At 34.2% G+C, this 17,616-nt stretch overlaps 1 protein-coding gene across 1 annotated transcript; it reads right to left on the bottom strand.

Annotated features, from left to right (window-relative positions):
• Positions 1-4,536: 4,536 nt before the first annotated feature.
• Positions 4,537-15,196, bottom strand: LOC146742231 (uncharacterized). The gene is made up of 6 exons (XM_085500669.1): positions 14,585-15,196; positions 10,031-10,318; positions 9,740-9,872; positions 9,318-9,454; positions 7,953-8,130; positions 4,537-5,025 (listed from the first exon to the last, which is right to left on the bottom strand). Exons 1-6 carry the CDS (start codon positions 15,194-15,196, stop codon positions 4,760-4,762), a joined length of 1,614 nt encoding a protein of 537 aa, XP_085356795.1. The 3' UTR covers positions 4,537-4,759.
• Between the last annotated feature and the right edge of the window lie 2,420 nt (positions 15,197-17,616).

Genomic DNA, 17,616 nt, shown 5'->3' with positions numbered 1-17,616 from the left:
ACTATTGTTACATATTCATCATAACAAAGTAACCAATGTAAAATATGTCACAATTAAACATCTTTATCTAAACATAGTAACTATTGTTACATATTCATCATAAAACAGTAACCAATGTAAAAAATGTCACAATTAAACATCTTTATCTAAACATAGTATCTATTGTTACATATTCATCATAACAAAGTAACCAATGTAAAATATGTCACAATTAAACATCTTTATCTAAACATAGTAACTATTGTTACATATTCATCATAAAACAGTAACCAATGTAAAAAATGTCACAATTAAACATCTTTATCTAAACATAGTAACTATTCTTACATATTCATCATAACAAAGTAACCAATGTAAAATATGTCACAATTAAACATCTTTATCTAAACATAGTAACTATTGTTACATATTCATCATAAAACAGTAACCAATGTAAAAAATGTCACAATTAAACATCTTTATCCAAACATAGTAACTATTGTTACATATTCATCATAACAAAGTAACCAATGTAAAATATGTCACAATTAAACATCTTTATCTAAACATAGTAACTATTGTTACATATTCATCATAACACAGTAACCAATGTAAAATATGTCACAATTAAACATCTTTATCTAAACATAGTAACTATTCTTACATATTCATCATAACAAAGTAACCAATGTAAAATATGTCACAATTAAACATCTTTATCTAAACATAGTAACTATTGTTACATATTCATCATAAAACAGTAACCAATGTAAAAAATGTCACAATTAAACATCTTTATCCAAACATAGTAACTATTCTTACATATTCATAACAAAGTAACCAATGTAAAATATGTCACAATTAAACATCTTTATCTAAACATAGTAACTATTGTTACATATTCATCATAACACAGTAACCAATATAAAAAATGTCACAATATATGTCACAAGTAATCATTAAATAGTAATCGTTAAACATCTCTAATTAGCAACCAATGTTACATCTTCATCATAACACAGTAACCATTGTAATAAATATCACAATAATTTTTAAATAGTAGTCGTAGAACATCTCTATCTAAATACAGTAACCATTGTTACTTATTTACTGCAACAAAGTAAACATTGAATACCACTATTTAAACATAGTAACAATCATTATACACATGCCATAACACAATCAAAGGAAGCTTAGAAAGAACTCCCGTGTGCTGAGAGTATTGGAGACACATTAAAATTAATTAAAAATTTGCTTTTCAAACCAGAAGTGTGGCAACTAAGATTTGTCTGCTATTTGAGATGCACGACATGAAAACAATGTGATTCACATTATCAAAATTTTCATCCATGGTTTTTAGTCTAATTGTTTCCGGAGCACCTCTTGACAATTTCAATTTAAATCTGAGTTTTTTAGATATCAGAAATAGGCTAATAGATAATCAATATAGATTCAGGTCTGTATATAGTTTCAGAACTCACATGTACAAAATTTAATTATAATGTGATGAGTAATCCTGACTGAATTAGCAGAAAGCTGAAAAGTAAATTATTATGCAAATTAGGTAATTATTATTGATGTGTATAAACCTAAAACTAATTAGACCATCTATGTACGAAGTTTTATTGAAATGTGATTAGAACCAACAAATATGAATTATTATGCAAATTAGGTTAATATGATCTGATTTTAACCCAAAACTAATCAGGTCTGTGCATTGTCCTTGAACATCTATGTACCAAGATTCATTGAAACGGGACAATTAGTACTTGCAATATCAGTGTAAAAGCCGAAAACTAACTAATTATGCAAATTAGTTGATTAATATGCAGTTTTACCAAAATTAATCAGGTCTCTGCGATGTTCTAGATCATCTATGTACCAAGTTTCATTGAAAAGAAATGAAGTAATAGTACTTGAAATATCAAAAGCCAAAAATTGATTAATTATGCAAAATTAGGTAATTAATATTTCACATATCTGTCTGTGCATTGTCCTAAGTTCCATTGAAATGTGATGATTAGTACCAGAGACATAAGAGGAAGAGCCGAAAATTTACTAATCATTATGCAAATTATATGCATGAATTTTTACCAAAAACTAATCAAATCTGTGCATTAGTCCAGAGCATCTATGTGCCAAGTTTCATCAAAATCCAAAGAATGGCCTTTTAGATATCAGTGGAACAGTCAAGGAACAGTTAAAAATTAGCTAATTACCATGCAAATCAGCACTCTCGCTTGCAGAGTCTTCGTGACCTAGGGAGCCACAGAGAGCCGCAACTAGACTCTGCCACAGGCGACATTTTACACCAAAATTGTTGGTATTCCGTGTTTTTTTTTAAAACTTGTTTCTTATATCCTAAGCTTCTGTTGAAAAAAATGTGTGTTATTTTAAATAAATATATCAAACATTTTTACATTCAGTGGTTAATTTTTTTCAAAATGTTAAATGAAAAGTAGATCATGCGGTAGTAGACGTAGATGTGAATAGTCAGTTCAAATCGTAGGTGCGTTCGCGTTGTTGCCTCGAGGTAACGCGGGCGCCTCGGGCCTGCCCAGTTTTCATTCGACTGCTATGTGACGTGACAACTGGGCAACTTTGGGAAAAAGATAACAAACTACAAAATCGATGGGTAAAAAGGTGTTTAGATAATTTTCTCAAACATAAAATGCTAGTGGGCGTGATTTCAAAATAAATGTATACATTTTATACGAGTTTCGCTCACATAGCAACAGCAAATACATCTACTCCCTGTCACGTCGCTTGGGCACCCCCAGGGAGAGTCGCGAATGCACTCATGGCAAAGCAAAAAGTAGGTCCGGTCATTAGTATTTAAATAAACTTGTGGCAGAGAGTAGTGGGACGTTCATTGGCGACTTCCTAGCTTAGCGTTAAAAGACCCATAGTCTCTGCGACTGAGAATGGCAAATCAGGTTCAACCAAAACCTATTCAGAATTGCGCATTAGCCCAGAGCATCTATGTACCAAGTTTCATTGAAAACCAACATGCGGTTCTTGAGATATCAGTGGAATGGACGGACACGGACACACACACACACACACACACATACATACTAACCGCAAAGACTTCCATCGTGTGCTTCACGGGAGTCAAAACCACTGTAAAGTTTCACAAGAAAAGAAAACAAAACATGAATTTCAGTTCTCGTCATTTAATTATAAAATACTCATGTTGAAATAATACATGGAACCTCTCCAAACAACTTCCATTGACCCATGTCCAAAATCTCAGAGTACAACCAAAGTGCAACCAAACTATGTCTCATACATGCTCAAAAAACTGCATTCATAAATCTGAGTAAACCTTGATGTACCTTTAATAATAACTTGACTTTTTTGTTAATTCAGGTCTTTGTATATTACCAGGACCTTGGTTTGTCTCTGTATCACCACTATAAATCACCTTAAAATGTAACCATTACACCCCTCTACAGTTTCCAGAGATTGGTAATGGTACGACCCATCTGTCACTGATTCAGATCAAGGTCATGACCAGGTCATGACATCACTAAAAATCCTGGCATTACAATCTAAGCTAATTAATTTTTCTGAGCATGCTCAGTGGTGTTGGAATAGGTAATTTTGAATAAAAATCATGAAAAAGACCCATTTAGGATTTTCAGATCTGGCAAAAAAAATTATGTGCACATTCGGCAGAGACTTATTCATCAACCTGCAAAGTTTCATCGATATCTGCTGCATAATTTCTGAGAAAATGCTAGAAACCGGGAATAAGAAACTATACTCTGGACTTTTTTGTTTTACAAAAAAAAATATAATTAATTGTCAATTCAGCCTTTTTAACACGATCACCAAAACTAACGCGACTGCGAAAGTAATCCCGACTGGATGCATCTGCAGGCGACCCCCTGCGTTGGAATAAAAACCGGAGCGGAATCACTCCAGTGATTATGCTAATTAAAAGATGTTGACGAGCATCCATCTCTGCGATCGAATCGAATCAACCTTTAAAAGGACACGTTTACTTTCACACACCAACTCATGAATAATCATTGACATCATGAATAATTAATATCAGTCAAATACCCGCAGATGCGTCCAGTCGGGATTTTTTTAGCGGTCAGGTTAGTTTAGACTAAAAAAACAATTATTTCTTTTTGTAAAAAAAGCAAGCAGCCTGACGGCTGAGATAGCCCCGCTGTTAGCAATGAACATTTCAATTAAAGAACTGAAGATATCATTAGAAAATGAACAATATGTATAGTATCAAAGCAATCGGACTGTTTTCAACAAGAATTCAAAAATATCACTTTTCACCAAAAATGACAAAAATATTCATCAAAGTTAGAGAATTTAAGATATCATCATGAAATGAACAAATCTGAGAGAGGTACACATGTAGTACCTATATATGTAATATCAAAGTAATCGTTTTTTTACAAGAAGTCGAAAAGTTTACTTTTTCCCAAAAATATTCACCAAAAATGAGATTTTGACATGAACTGAACAAATCTGAGAAAGAACCATCAAAGGTACTAGCATATCAAATTAAAAAACATTCTAACTTGCGGTTTTGAAGAAGAAGTTGAGGTTGTAAAGTTGATGACGACGGACAATCAGTAATATGAACAGCTGTGTCAACTTTGTCGATAGCGGAGCTAAAAGTTGACGCGGACGACGAAAAATTACTCATATGATAAGCCCCGCTCGACAAAGTCGACAGCGGAGCTAAAAAGTGATTAATGTAATCATAGTATATCATGCTGGGAAAAAGTAAATTAAAAGAAGCAACATTTTATATATTTCCAAAAAAATGGTTTAAAAAGGCTTCATCATACAGCCCCAACAGTATTTTTTTTTCTGGAAGTTGTTGATCAAGACATGCTCTTGGGAGCTTCAGCATATTAATACAGGTGTTTGCAGTAGGAAAGAATAATGCATCTTTTGGCTTTTCATAGAACGATAATGAAGGACCTTCTCTATATCCTAAAATTGGCTCATGGTAGTCACATGTAACAAACTTCAGAATGTGGTTCAATGTAATCCCCGATCTTCTACCACCTACAATAAATTAAGAAATAGAATGATGTATTGGGGTCAATTTTACATTGTCAAGAATTATGTATCTGCACCGCACACCACCCTACACCACACCACACCAGACCATACCATACACCACACTACACCACACAATCGGAACACCACACCACCCTACACCACACCACCCTACACCACACCAGACCAGACCACACCACCCTACACCATACCATACCATACACCACACTACACCACTCAACCGGAACACCACACCACCCTACACCACACCACACCACCCTACACCACACTACACCACACCAGACCAGACCAGACCACCCTACACCACACCACACCACACCACACCAGACCACACCACACCACCCTACACTACAGAATTGATGAAGTAGAGTTCTAAATATTATTGGTCCTGCAGCGAAGTAGCAAATAAACAAGCAGCCTGTATGTAATTAAAGATATTGTCACAAAATGAACACATCTGATGCTGGTCAATTCAAGGAATGTACATATACGAATCAAAGCAATCGGCAACAGTTTTTTTGAGAAATTGTTGAAAGTATCAAAATTAAATAATTGAAGATATTGCCACAAACTTAACAAGTAATTGAAAATTTTAAAGTTCTCTTTGTGCTAGTCATATTAAAGTGGAGGGGTTTTCGCAAGCTTGTCCTTGAAACTTTACGTTTACAACAGATTGTGTATTTACATCAAATTCGAACATGTGTTGCGTGAAGACCCCTCCGGTTTAAGACATAGCAAAGAAAAAGTGACATTTTAATCAAACAAGATGGCCCCCGGTCGACCAAATTTGATCAAATTGCAAATTGAATTGACATGTACATGTATCCATTTATGACATGCTAAATATCAATGAAAATGATACATGGGTGACAGAGATACAGTAACATGGATTCAAATAAATCTTTGATCTGATTATGAAATAAAGTGACATGTGTATGATGTATGTGCCAAATACGAATGAAAATGGCACATAAATCTTGGAAATATAGTAGTAAGGCCAAAAAGTCAGATGGCTGTCAATTGGCCATCCTTGATCCGATTTTGAAACGAATTTGAATGAAAACTGACATAGCATGTCCAAGATACCACATTTAAAAAACAAAACAAGATGCCTGCCAGTCGGCCATCTTTGATCCAATTGCAAAAGAAATTGTCATGGACATGTATCCTAACATGTATAATCTATGTACCAAATTTGAATGAAAACTGACAAAGCATGTCCAAAATACAACATTTTCAAAAAACAAGATGGCTGCCAGTCGGACATTTCGAATCAATTCGCTAAACCACTGCATGTCCCACATAAAGTACTAGACACATGCTAAGAATGAACGGAATCGGTCCAAAGGATTCTGAAATATGACTACGGACGGACGGACAGAGACCGAATTATAAGTCCCCCTTTTCAGACTTCGTCCGAACAGAGACTAATAAAATCAGAAATGCTCCTTTTCGGTGCCTACATATAAAATACTACAGCAATTGAGTCAGAAATAGTATTTTTTACATAAAAGCACAAAAATATCATCAAAATTAGAGTATTGTCACAAAATGAAATCAAAGAAAGCTTAGAAAGAACTCCCGTGTGCTGAGAGTATTGAAGACACATTAAAAATTAATTCAAAATTACTTGTACATGAGATATTGATGGAAAAGCTGAAAACTAATTATGTAAATCAGGTAACTAATATGAACAGAACAGAACAAAAAAATTATGAATTATCATGCTAATTAGAGAATTAATATTAATCAAAATTAATCAGGCCTGTCTATTGTCCTAGAGCATTTATGTAGAAAATTTTATTCAAATGTGATGATCAGTAATTGAGATATCAGTGTTAATTAATTATTAATTATTATTATTAATTATGTTAATTAGGTGGTTAAAGCATAAATATTTACCAAATACTAATTGGGTTTCTGCATAGTTCTCTTTAAAAGTTTCATTAAAATCCAATTTGTGGTTCTTTATATATCAGTGGAACATTATGCAAATTAGGTAATTAATATCCAATTAAAACTAATCAGGTGTCTGCATAATCCAAGAAGATCTATGTAGCAAGTCTCATTGAAATATGATGATTACTACTTGATATATCAAAAGCTGACAATTAATTAATTATGCAAATTAGGTAATTAATATTGCACAGATTTTTACTCAAAACTAATAAAATCTGCGCATTAGTTTGGAGCATCTGTGTGCCAAGTTTTATCAAAATCCAATGAGTGGTTCTTTAGATATCAGTGGAACAGTCATGGAACAGCTAAAAATCAGCTACTGTAAAAGGATTAATTTTTCACTGGGTTTTAGTTTTGCTTATTTCGCTGACTGGAAATTGCGCTAAATTAAAACCCAGTGAATATGTAAAATTTAGCATAGAACACTTTATCTAAATGACGAAACCGTGAATTTAAAACCCACTGAATATGCCTGATATGGTAAATCAGCGAAATTTTAACCCAGTGAAAATAAGTCATTTTACAGTAATTATCATGCAAATTAGGTAATTAATATGCATGGATGTTCACCAAAACCTAATCAAATCTGCGCATTGGCCCAGAGCATCTATGCATCAAGTTTCATCAAAAACTGATGTATGGTTCTTGAGATATCAGTGGAACAGATGGACACACACACACACACACTAACTGCAAAGACTCCCTTTTTGTGCTTCGCACACGGGAGTCAAAAAACAATTGAAACAGTTTTTGGCAAGCAAAAGCCAAACCAATCCATTAAGTTTAGGCCCACGTCAGTTACCTGGAACTGCATTTGTTTGTTAAAACATCAAAGCTATCAGTCTATTTTAATATGATTTACACAATCTGAATATTATATTTCTTAATATGCAATCATCATTTGACATACTAGAACATGTATGCAAAGATTTATAAAAATTCAATCTACTTGCCTGCTACTTCTCTCAGGTATGCAATGAAGACTGCATAAACTTCATTTTCATACTTGCGGCTGTTTGATCCCTCAGGACTGAAGTCAGGCTTTAAGAGAAACTTTAGTTTCCGAAAGGTCAAAATGCTATTTTCATTTGGTACAAACATATACATAAACTGTGGCAGCTTCTTACAAAGCTACAATAAAATCAAAGAAGGAATATTTAAAAAATAAAATAACTGACATTTCTGAAAAAAAGTTATTCAACATGTAATATGTAAATATGTACAATTTGCTGAACACCCAGTGTTCTCCACAAAGCGTTTCTGAGTAGAAGGTACAACTCTGACAACTGACAGGTTGTCTGTAACTACCGGTGTATATAGATATTCCATCTCAACTGATTTAAACTTGACTTTTATTGTCAACCTGTTAAAGACATTTATTATTTCTGATGTTAACGCATTAAACTAAACAAACGTGCTAACACTGGCTAGCTTATTGAGAGAACTTTGTTTGTGTTGCATTTAAAAGTTGAAAGCAAAAAACATGACAATGCACAAAACCTAGATTTTTTCTGAAATTGTTGAAGCCAAAATTGACCGTTCAAAAGAGACTGCTTGAATAAAATTGAGAAAAAATTCAATAAATTCACCATCACTTTTAAATTAATGGCCGACATCATTGACATTGATGAGACAAAGCGTATCACATGTTTGCATAATCAGTCGTTAATAATCAATACAGGAATACATGAATGAAATGTTTAGAAAGCAGAATTAAACCACGCTTTGAGTGGGAAAAATAAATCATGTAACTAATTCTGTCGTTCTGTATCCATCAACTATTTTTTTTAAATGGCTATTTTATTTAAACTACCAGCTTAAATGTTTTGACCAGTGGTATGTTTGACCTCTATTTGAATTGTTCATTTTGTGACAATATGATCACTTCTCTATTTTTAGTGAATATCTTTGTGATTTTTGGTGAAAAAATGCTATTTTTGACTTCTTTAAATTAACAGCACTGATACCTTGTTTTGCTGAAGACACCATACAAACACAGTGGACCTATTTTGGTCGTCAGGTCACTAGTTGATAAATGGCTAGGCCTTTGAAGTCAAAAGACAGTTTCAGGTCGATCGGATATCAGTTCTCAGCATTCAATCTACAACATTCGCTTACGATGAAACTAAGTTGAGTTTTACTTGCATTTCATAACTGAGTAATAATAATCAATACTTGTAACTTCTCAAAAACAAGGAAGTTGTTCGCTGGTAAAATGCTGTAACTGGGCGTAACCCATGAAAAAGTTTAAGCTAAAACGTTGTTTTTAGTGATTTGAGATTTAAAATCAGCATTCTTACAACAATGCCCATACATACCTTGCATATGCCAAGTTTATCAAAACCAATTCTGAGCTTTTTAATACAAAGTGATGGCATGGTACTTTCAAAAAGTTCTTGTCGAACCTCTTCTTTCATGAACTGTGGTATTCTACCATTTTGCAATGTACTAAGTCCTGTAAAAAGAAAGGCAAAATATTGGTCAATTGCACAAACGAAGAATGATATATGGTAATTATTTTATTAAAATTGTTTTTTTGAATAAGTATAAAAATTGGTATCAATATAAAGAACCATAAAAGTTTAATATTTTATTTCTGACACCATCAACCTATTTTTTGAGGAAAATGTAAGACAATGAGTTGTACATTTTTAATATGCATCTACTCAGAGATGGCTAGTATAACTGAATCATGCCATGTATTTTCATTCACAAGTTAATGTAAATCCAATGAACTTACCCATTATGATACCAACAACCTCATAGTCATCTGCAAGGTGAAGCTTTAAACCATTTTCAAAATATTTATCATTTATTTCCCTCAATACTTCTGTAAAGAATTCTTTCCTTGGACCACCAAAATCATGGGCTTCCTGTAATTGTAGATATAGTAACTGATAACATTCTAGCTATAGGTTACAATAGTGAATTTTAAGAAGCAATAAACCAGTTCAGTTATATATAGTTATATACAACTCAGCAAAGGCTTTTTATACACTTGAGATGAGATGCTGTTGTCACCAGAACCTACCTCACCATAGAATTCTACTTCTAATGTCAATCTCAGGTTGTTGAGTAAGGCAATTCCATCCATTCCAGTACTTAAAATTTCAAATCTGTCAACCATTATGAAATTGGTTTGGCCTTCTAAGACTTCACTTGAATCATCAATGTCCAATTTCCTTCCAGTCACCATTTGACTTTGAAAATATTTCAATATTTCTACTGGGTCTGAAATATTGTTTTTTTCGCAGTAGTCAAAGGTTACATTTACTGCTATATCCACAGAGTTGGATGGAGGTTTAGTTTCTTCATCAGACTGAAAATAATCATAACTAGTGAGTAATGAATGAGTAAAGTCATTGAAAACCAAGTCTTATTAAAATACAACAATTGATTTTGAGATGTAGGTAGAAAAATTGGGTAATTATTATGCAAATTAAGCAATTATTGTGCATAGATTTCAAGCCAAAACTTATTAGGTCTGTGTATTGTTCAGAGGCACAAATGTACCAAATTTCATTATAATGTGATGATTAATTCTTAAAAAAATATGTGGAAAGTAATTATGCAAATTAGATAATTATTATGAATACATATACATATAAACCCCAAACAATATAGATTGACTGCAAATGAGGCAATTACTATGCACAGATTCTAATGTGAAACTAATAAGGTCTGTGTAATGTCACAGAGCATCTATGTACCAAGTTTCATTAAAATGTGATGATTAGTACTTGAGATACAATGTATGAGTGACAAAGTCAAAAATTTACTAATTATTATGGAAAAAGGGAAATTAATATGCACATGATTTTTACCCAAAATTAATCAGGTGCATTGTCCCAGAGCAGCTATGTAGCAAGTTTCATTGAAATCAAACCAGCGGTTCTTGAGACATCGGTAGAAAAGATGCACACAGACAGGGTAAACACAAAAGACTCCCATTGTGTTCTTTGCATTCAGGAGTCAAAAAAAAGCCTCAGGCCTATAGCAAATACTAATACAGAAAAAAAAAAAACTAGTGATCAACAATTCTGACATCCAGTAAGTTAGAGTGTAGGTAAACATGGCTAAATTGCGGGTTACATAGCAACATTAATGTACTCTTATTATTCAATTAAAAAGAATTAAAATTTATAGTTATGATAATTTCAATAAATATTCATGGTCACGCACATGTTGGCTATGTTCAAGTGGCCACTACTGGTTAAACATAGAATAAAAACAAAGCATTTTGGGCATCGGTACTTTGTGACAACATTAGGTTAATTTATACTCAACTTTAATATGGGGTCATAATTAACAAGCCATGGCACAGTCCCCGTCAGTTATCAACTTAAGATATATAGTTTTGTTTATAGTAATATAGTTGGAACATAAACATAAACAGCATTAATTAACACAAAATAGCCACTGGTCTGCCATTTTGAATACATCTATATATCTATAACATGATGTATAGTAAATATATAAAATTTTAACGTAATTAGTCAAATCATGTCAGAAATACGGCTCCAGAACTGCATTCAGCCAGCCATTTTGAATCCAAATTCAAAAATAAAATGATATACATCGAGGTCCCATAATGTTCAACATATGTACCAAGTTTGAATTCTTGATTTTGATGATTTTTCAGCACAAAAATGGACGCCATTTGGCCATCTTGAATCAGATCGTGAAACAAATTGATGTGCATATGCATAATATTATGTATGATGTATGTGTGAAGTTTGAACATAATTGGTCTAGCCATGTGTAAGATACAGGTCCGGACACACACATGCGCAGATATAAAAGTAATCAGAGTCACAATTCATGCGAAACTTTTGGAATTATACTGTCTGTAATTATTACGGTTGCAAAAATAATTGTGATCTGAATTTGGGAATGTTTTTTTTTTTAATGTTACCTTGTCTGAAGTAAAAAAAACAAAGTCTGCATAAGAATTGAATTTCTAATATTGGTACAAACCAAAATCTTACAGCCAAAATTACATAGTTTGTGAAAATCATTTCACACAAGATCAGATGCTTTGTACAAAATGCATGATAGTAAAATATATATTGTGTTAATTCCAGAAATAGAAATGAGTTTTGATGGATTTTCAAAATTATAGCTGTTATGCATCTTATGATTTGTTATTGTTTACTGTGATAAATATCCATATTTTGTTGTTGAAAGTCATAAACAAATTTGCAGTTGGGCTGTGTCGTGTGTAATGTACATGTATATGACAACGAGACAAGGGGGAATCCCCTGCAGGAAAACTTGAACTCTTCTATGTGTTAACCAACAACGATTAGCCCAGAATGAAATAAATTTTCAGTTGTTTAAAAACAGTGAGTGTTGATTTGTATGCTATTGCCTGTACTAGGTGTCGAACAAGCAATATGCCATGTACTGTTAGGTTAATGAGTTAATTAGTATACAAGCAGCTCTGGTCATAAGTATTTCATTAGTTTGAAGCTGCTGGTAGTGAGACTTCACTGTTGGAATATTCTGGCTCAAAAGACAGGAACCAATCCCAGTTCCAAATTATCCATAATGATACAAGTGAACGTAAAAAACAATACAAGAACAGCAGAGAATGTACAATTTATAAGCAATGGATTGACTTTGAATGAACCTAGCCTAATATGTCACAGAAGTACCCCAATGTAGTTTGTTACTTTGTTAATTGGTTGTGTTTGTTTTATTGTGAAATGATGTTTGTTAACATAGCGATTGGTATAATTGGTCGTTGGTCTTTCACACCTGTTCAGCTTATTTAATTTTGGATAATTTTCTATTTTCTATGCTGCACCTGACACAGAAATATTTTTAAAAAAAAAACTATGTTCAAAAAATACTCACCAAAGGTGGATTATTTTCAATTTCACCAGAAACTTCCAAAGAAACATTAATACTTCCAGAGCTACTTCTTTGTTCCAAAGCGATGTTGGCTGTAGATATATCCATGTTGTGGCTTGACTCAGTGGTTTCAATATTGGGTGTATTTTTTTCAGAAGGCATGTCATCTTCACTTACATCAAAAACAGCAGTGCACTCCCACAGGTGTGATCGTAATTCTCGAACCAAGAAACTTTTTTTGCATCCTTTGCATATTTCTTGAAGAGTGGATATTTTTACTGGTGCAGCGGATTTAGTGTCCAGATTTGTCTGTATTGGACGCAGGTAGATCTTAGATTGGGGTCCCAAACTGGCCTTCAAGTACCCCAGACCATTCGTCCCGGTGTTATCGCTATCGCCACACGAGACTCCAGCTTGTCTCCTATACAATTTGACTGCGCACATCCAGAAAGTAGATGTAGCTGTGATTGGTGGAATACTAATGAGTTGAGTGTCAATCAAACGCCCACGCTATCTTTAGTAAACAAAGTCACGTGACACGCGCCATTTTAGTTTTGGCAGGCGATTTCAAGGCAGCACGCTTAACCCTTTCGTTCACAGGTTGGGAGATATTAGAATGACTGACAATTTCACGCCACTGTTTTACATTATTGGCGGATTTTTCTGCGCTATCAATCTTTCTCTTACAAACTAGACATAGATGAGACGACAGAGTCGCTCCTTTCACAACGTCGCACTGGATCAAATTGGAAAGACGATTTCCATAAGTTATCCCTCCTGCTTTTCCTGGCTTGAATAAATTCACACACGACTTTAACTGTCCACAAACTCGAAGACTACACGAACACAGTCTACAATAGTCGTCCGCAACAATATGTATGTATTTCTTCGGTGTACTGATGCACGAATGCACCGTGACACGGTGTTTCTCGGGTGTCGCCATCGCTGAGAATGCCGCCGGCGCAATTTTTCACCCAACTCGCGATTCTGTTTTGCAACATTTTATCAATATTCCCTTTGACAAAATCGCCGACAAAAGCACCGCTTTGCTGATCTTTTGTTCTATAATTCTTAATGCAAACACCGACCCTAGTAGTAATTAGTAACGTCGCCTAGTACATATGAACGGTCGTCATTGCAAATCGAACATCCTTTTGAAATTTGGACGTCGGGAAGGCGATTTCAATGCACCGCACTTAAATATTAGCAACATATTTTTCTGAGCGGTTGTTTATTCTCTTTCAAACGAGACATAAATGTGACGACATAGTCGATTCCTTATCCACCGCTAAGAATGCGGCAATGTTTCGTTCGTTTTGCAACATGCCACAAATCGTCGAAAAAAACACCACTTCGACGGAAGCTTGCGTAATAAGGGGGTTAAAACAAGAAAACAAATGCCATGTTTAATACATATCGACCTGTTTTACTTGCGAAAGATAACGGAACATGAACTCGTTTCGTGCGACTTCGGAACCCGAAGGAACACACCAACAACGTTGAATTTACTCGCTATCTTCCAAATATGGTATATTAATTTATTCAGTTGTTTATTTAGAGTGACGTCCGCGGTCGAATGCGATTGGCTATTGATGTCAGTGCAAAGGTCATATGAATATTAAAATTAAGTGGGCGGAAGGAAAATTGTATAGGAGACAAGCTGGAGTCTCGTGTGGCGATAGCGATAACACCGGGACGAATGGTCTGGGGTAGCCTTCAAGTCACTCACGGTCCATGGACAGGAAATGAGTGTCAGTAATCTAGAACCAGACACACAATGTAATAACTCAAATCCACCGCAACAACGTAACTGAGGAAAACCTTTATCGTCGTCTGTCAATCTCTGCATTACAGTTTCTTCGTCGTCAGCGGCAAAAAACTGAATTTTCTTGGCGCCAAGACCTGCTTTATGAAGTTCGGCTCGTTCACTTTGTGAAGGAACAGTCGTTGTATTTCTATTCGCTAAGCAAAACAAGTTAGCCGTCCATGTTCTCGGACGGGTAGTTTCAGCTGGATGATTTCTTTTTCGAGATGTCCTACGACCTGAATTCGATGTCCTGCTACTGGTACCAGGCCTAAACAACATGTTTCTTTCATGTGAAACACGTCTTGCCAAACTCGTGTGCGGCGTACTTGACTCACCGGTATCGGCACTGTCATTTCCACTTTCATGATTCGGCTTGCACATCTCTCGAATACGTATCCTATCCCCAATCGTAGTTATGCCTAGACGAACAAGTTCACCATCCGTTATGGCTAATACAGTAGAAGGTTCTATTCTTTCGTCGGAAAACCGTTGAGATAAATTTCCTAAACCAAGTTTCTCAAGTATTCCCTCCATCATGGTCCGCTGTTAATAATAGCACACGCATGCGCGAAGCAGGGGCGCTGCATTCTGGGATATCTTTCATATATTGAAGTGAGCACCCCATCATATATTGACATTTCACCTTCGTATATTGACGTCTCGTGAACATATGTTGAAGCATGCGCACTGTATATAAAACTAACGTCACTGTATAAGAAAAGAGCGCCACCATATATTAAAAACACACCATCATATATAGAAGCAATGTCACCATATATTGGTCAAACACCATATATAAACGTTTTGTCATCGTATATTGAAAACACACTATCATATATAGAAGCAATGTCACCATATATTGGTCAAACGACACCATATATAAACGTAATGTCATCATATATTGAAAACACACCATCATATATAGAAGCAATGTCACCATATATTGGTCAAACGACACCATATATAAACGTGTTGTCATCATATATTGAAAACACACCATCATATATAGAAGCAATGTCACCATATATTGGTCAAACGACACCATATATAAACGTTTTGTCATCATATATTGAACACACACCATCATATATAGAAGCAATGTCACCATATATTGGTCAAACGACACCATATATAAACGTTTTGTCATCGTATATTGAAAACACACCATCATATATTGAAACAATGTCGCCATATATTGGTCAAACGTCACCATATATAAACGTTTTGTCATTTTATATTAAAAACACACCATCATATATAGAAGCAATGTCGCCATATATTGGTCAAACGACACCATATATAAACGTATTTTCATCATATATTAAAAGCAACTCGTTATATAATGCAGCAATGTCGCCATATACTTAGTGACAACCACATAAGACAGTGACGGCGTTCCATACAAAAGCATAATAGAATACCATATATATCTTGTTACTATCTTTCAGTCATTCTTTGATGGATATTGTTTTATGTAAATGTTGCTGCACTCAACATTGCTAGTAAATGTACAGCAATTGCTTTGAATGTTATTGAGGTTGTTTTGCTACAATAAAGACTGTTTTGATACACCAATAAACAACCAATAAACAGACAAAGAGGACATAAAGTATTAATATGAAGTAGAAATTAGGTTTATTTCAAAACTGTACCTGCAATGGAAATAAATTAATTACATTATATATATATATAATACAAGCATAGCATACACAACTGCAATTCCAATACATTTATTTCAATTGAACCAAATCATTGAATAGTTTAATACAGAAAATAAATAATAACTGACAAGATAAGTAAGATGATATACAGGGGTTTTTCTAGAAAAAAATTGCTAGAGGGAGCACTGCAATTCAGCGGAGCCACAAAGTGGGGGAGATGGGGTTCTCCCTACCAGGGTGTGGAGTTTTTGATAATTCTAAGTTAAAATGGAGCATTTTATGGCTTCCTTGGGGCAAAAATTACTATAAGACAGGTCACAGTTGAAGACAGTGGCCACATGTGATCCCTGGTCAACCCGCTGCACCCCTGTTCTTTGTTTAAAAAAATCCCTGATATAGTATGAGCATTATAATTTGGGAATGGTGAAAAAATAAAATTATTGGCTGCATCTTTAACAAATTTTCTAATACCATTTTATTACATTGTTCATAATTACTGAATGTATAAGATTCAAAATTAGGTAGCAATGTCGCAGTAGCTTTTTTTTTGTTAAAATACATCGTCACATGTCTGCACATAATATTCAGTGTCATTCTACAAGTTATCACACTTGTGACTACCAAATATACCCTGGTAAATTATAAATACCAGTCTTATAATGCAGGTCCTTTGTTATGTTAGGGGCAAGTTTAATTGTTTGGTTTTCAAATCATGGTTATGAAGAGCAGCTCAAACCTCCCCATAACTGATCTTGTTCTACAAATGTAATTAGGAACAAAGGGACTCACCTAAGGAACTCTTGCATAATTCATTGTAGGCCTGAAAAACAAAATTCTCTGTTTCTCGTTACATGGAAATTTTAAAATGCAAGGGGATTTATTTTTTTATTTTTTTTTTGAATACTGAGATAAAATGGGGAAAATTTGAGACAAGTGCGAGTACAAAACGAATTTTGTAATGCTTTAGAAAGAAGAAAAAAATGTCTGAGGCGCATAGTTCAAAATGATGCGCGCGGAGACAAGAAACAGAGATATTTGTTTTCTCAGCCTAATCTAGTGTATTCAATTCATATATATTATGCATGGTGTGGAGATCTGGGAGTAGATGTGTTGGAGCTAAAATAAAGTTAGTCATAAACTACACTATGTAGGGATTCTCTAGAAGATGGCACAGAGAGACATTGAGTCATCAATGCTATGATAACAACAAATATTATTCAACTCATCAGGTATAGCAGCATTTTTGTATATGAACAAGACAGAGCAAAAAAGCTAAAATTAAACTTCAATAAA

Source organism: Saccoglossus kowalevskii, chromosome 6 (assembly GCF_978046115.1).
Source record: "Saccoglossus kowalevskii chromosome 6, keSacKowa6.1, whole genome shotgun sequence".
Lineage (NCBI taxonomy): Eukaryota > Metazoa > Hemichordata > Enteropneusta > Harrimaniidae > Saccoglossus > Saccoglossus kowalevskii.
Note: the sequence above shows the minus strand (reverse complement) of the source record. Positions and strands in the feature narration are given on the sequence as shown.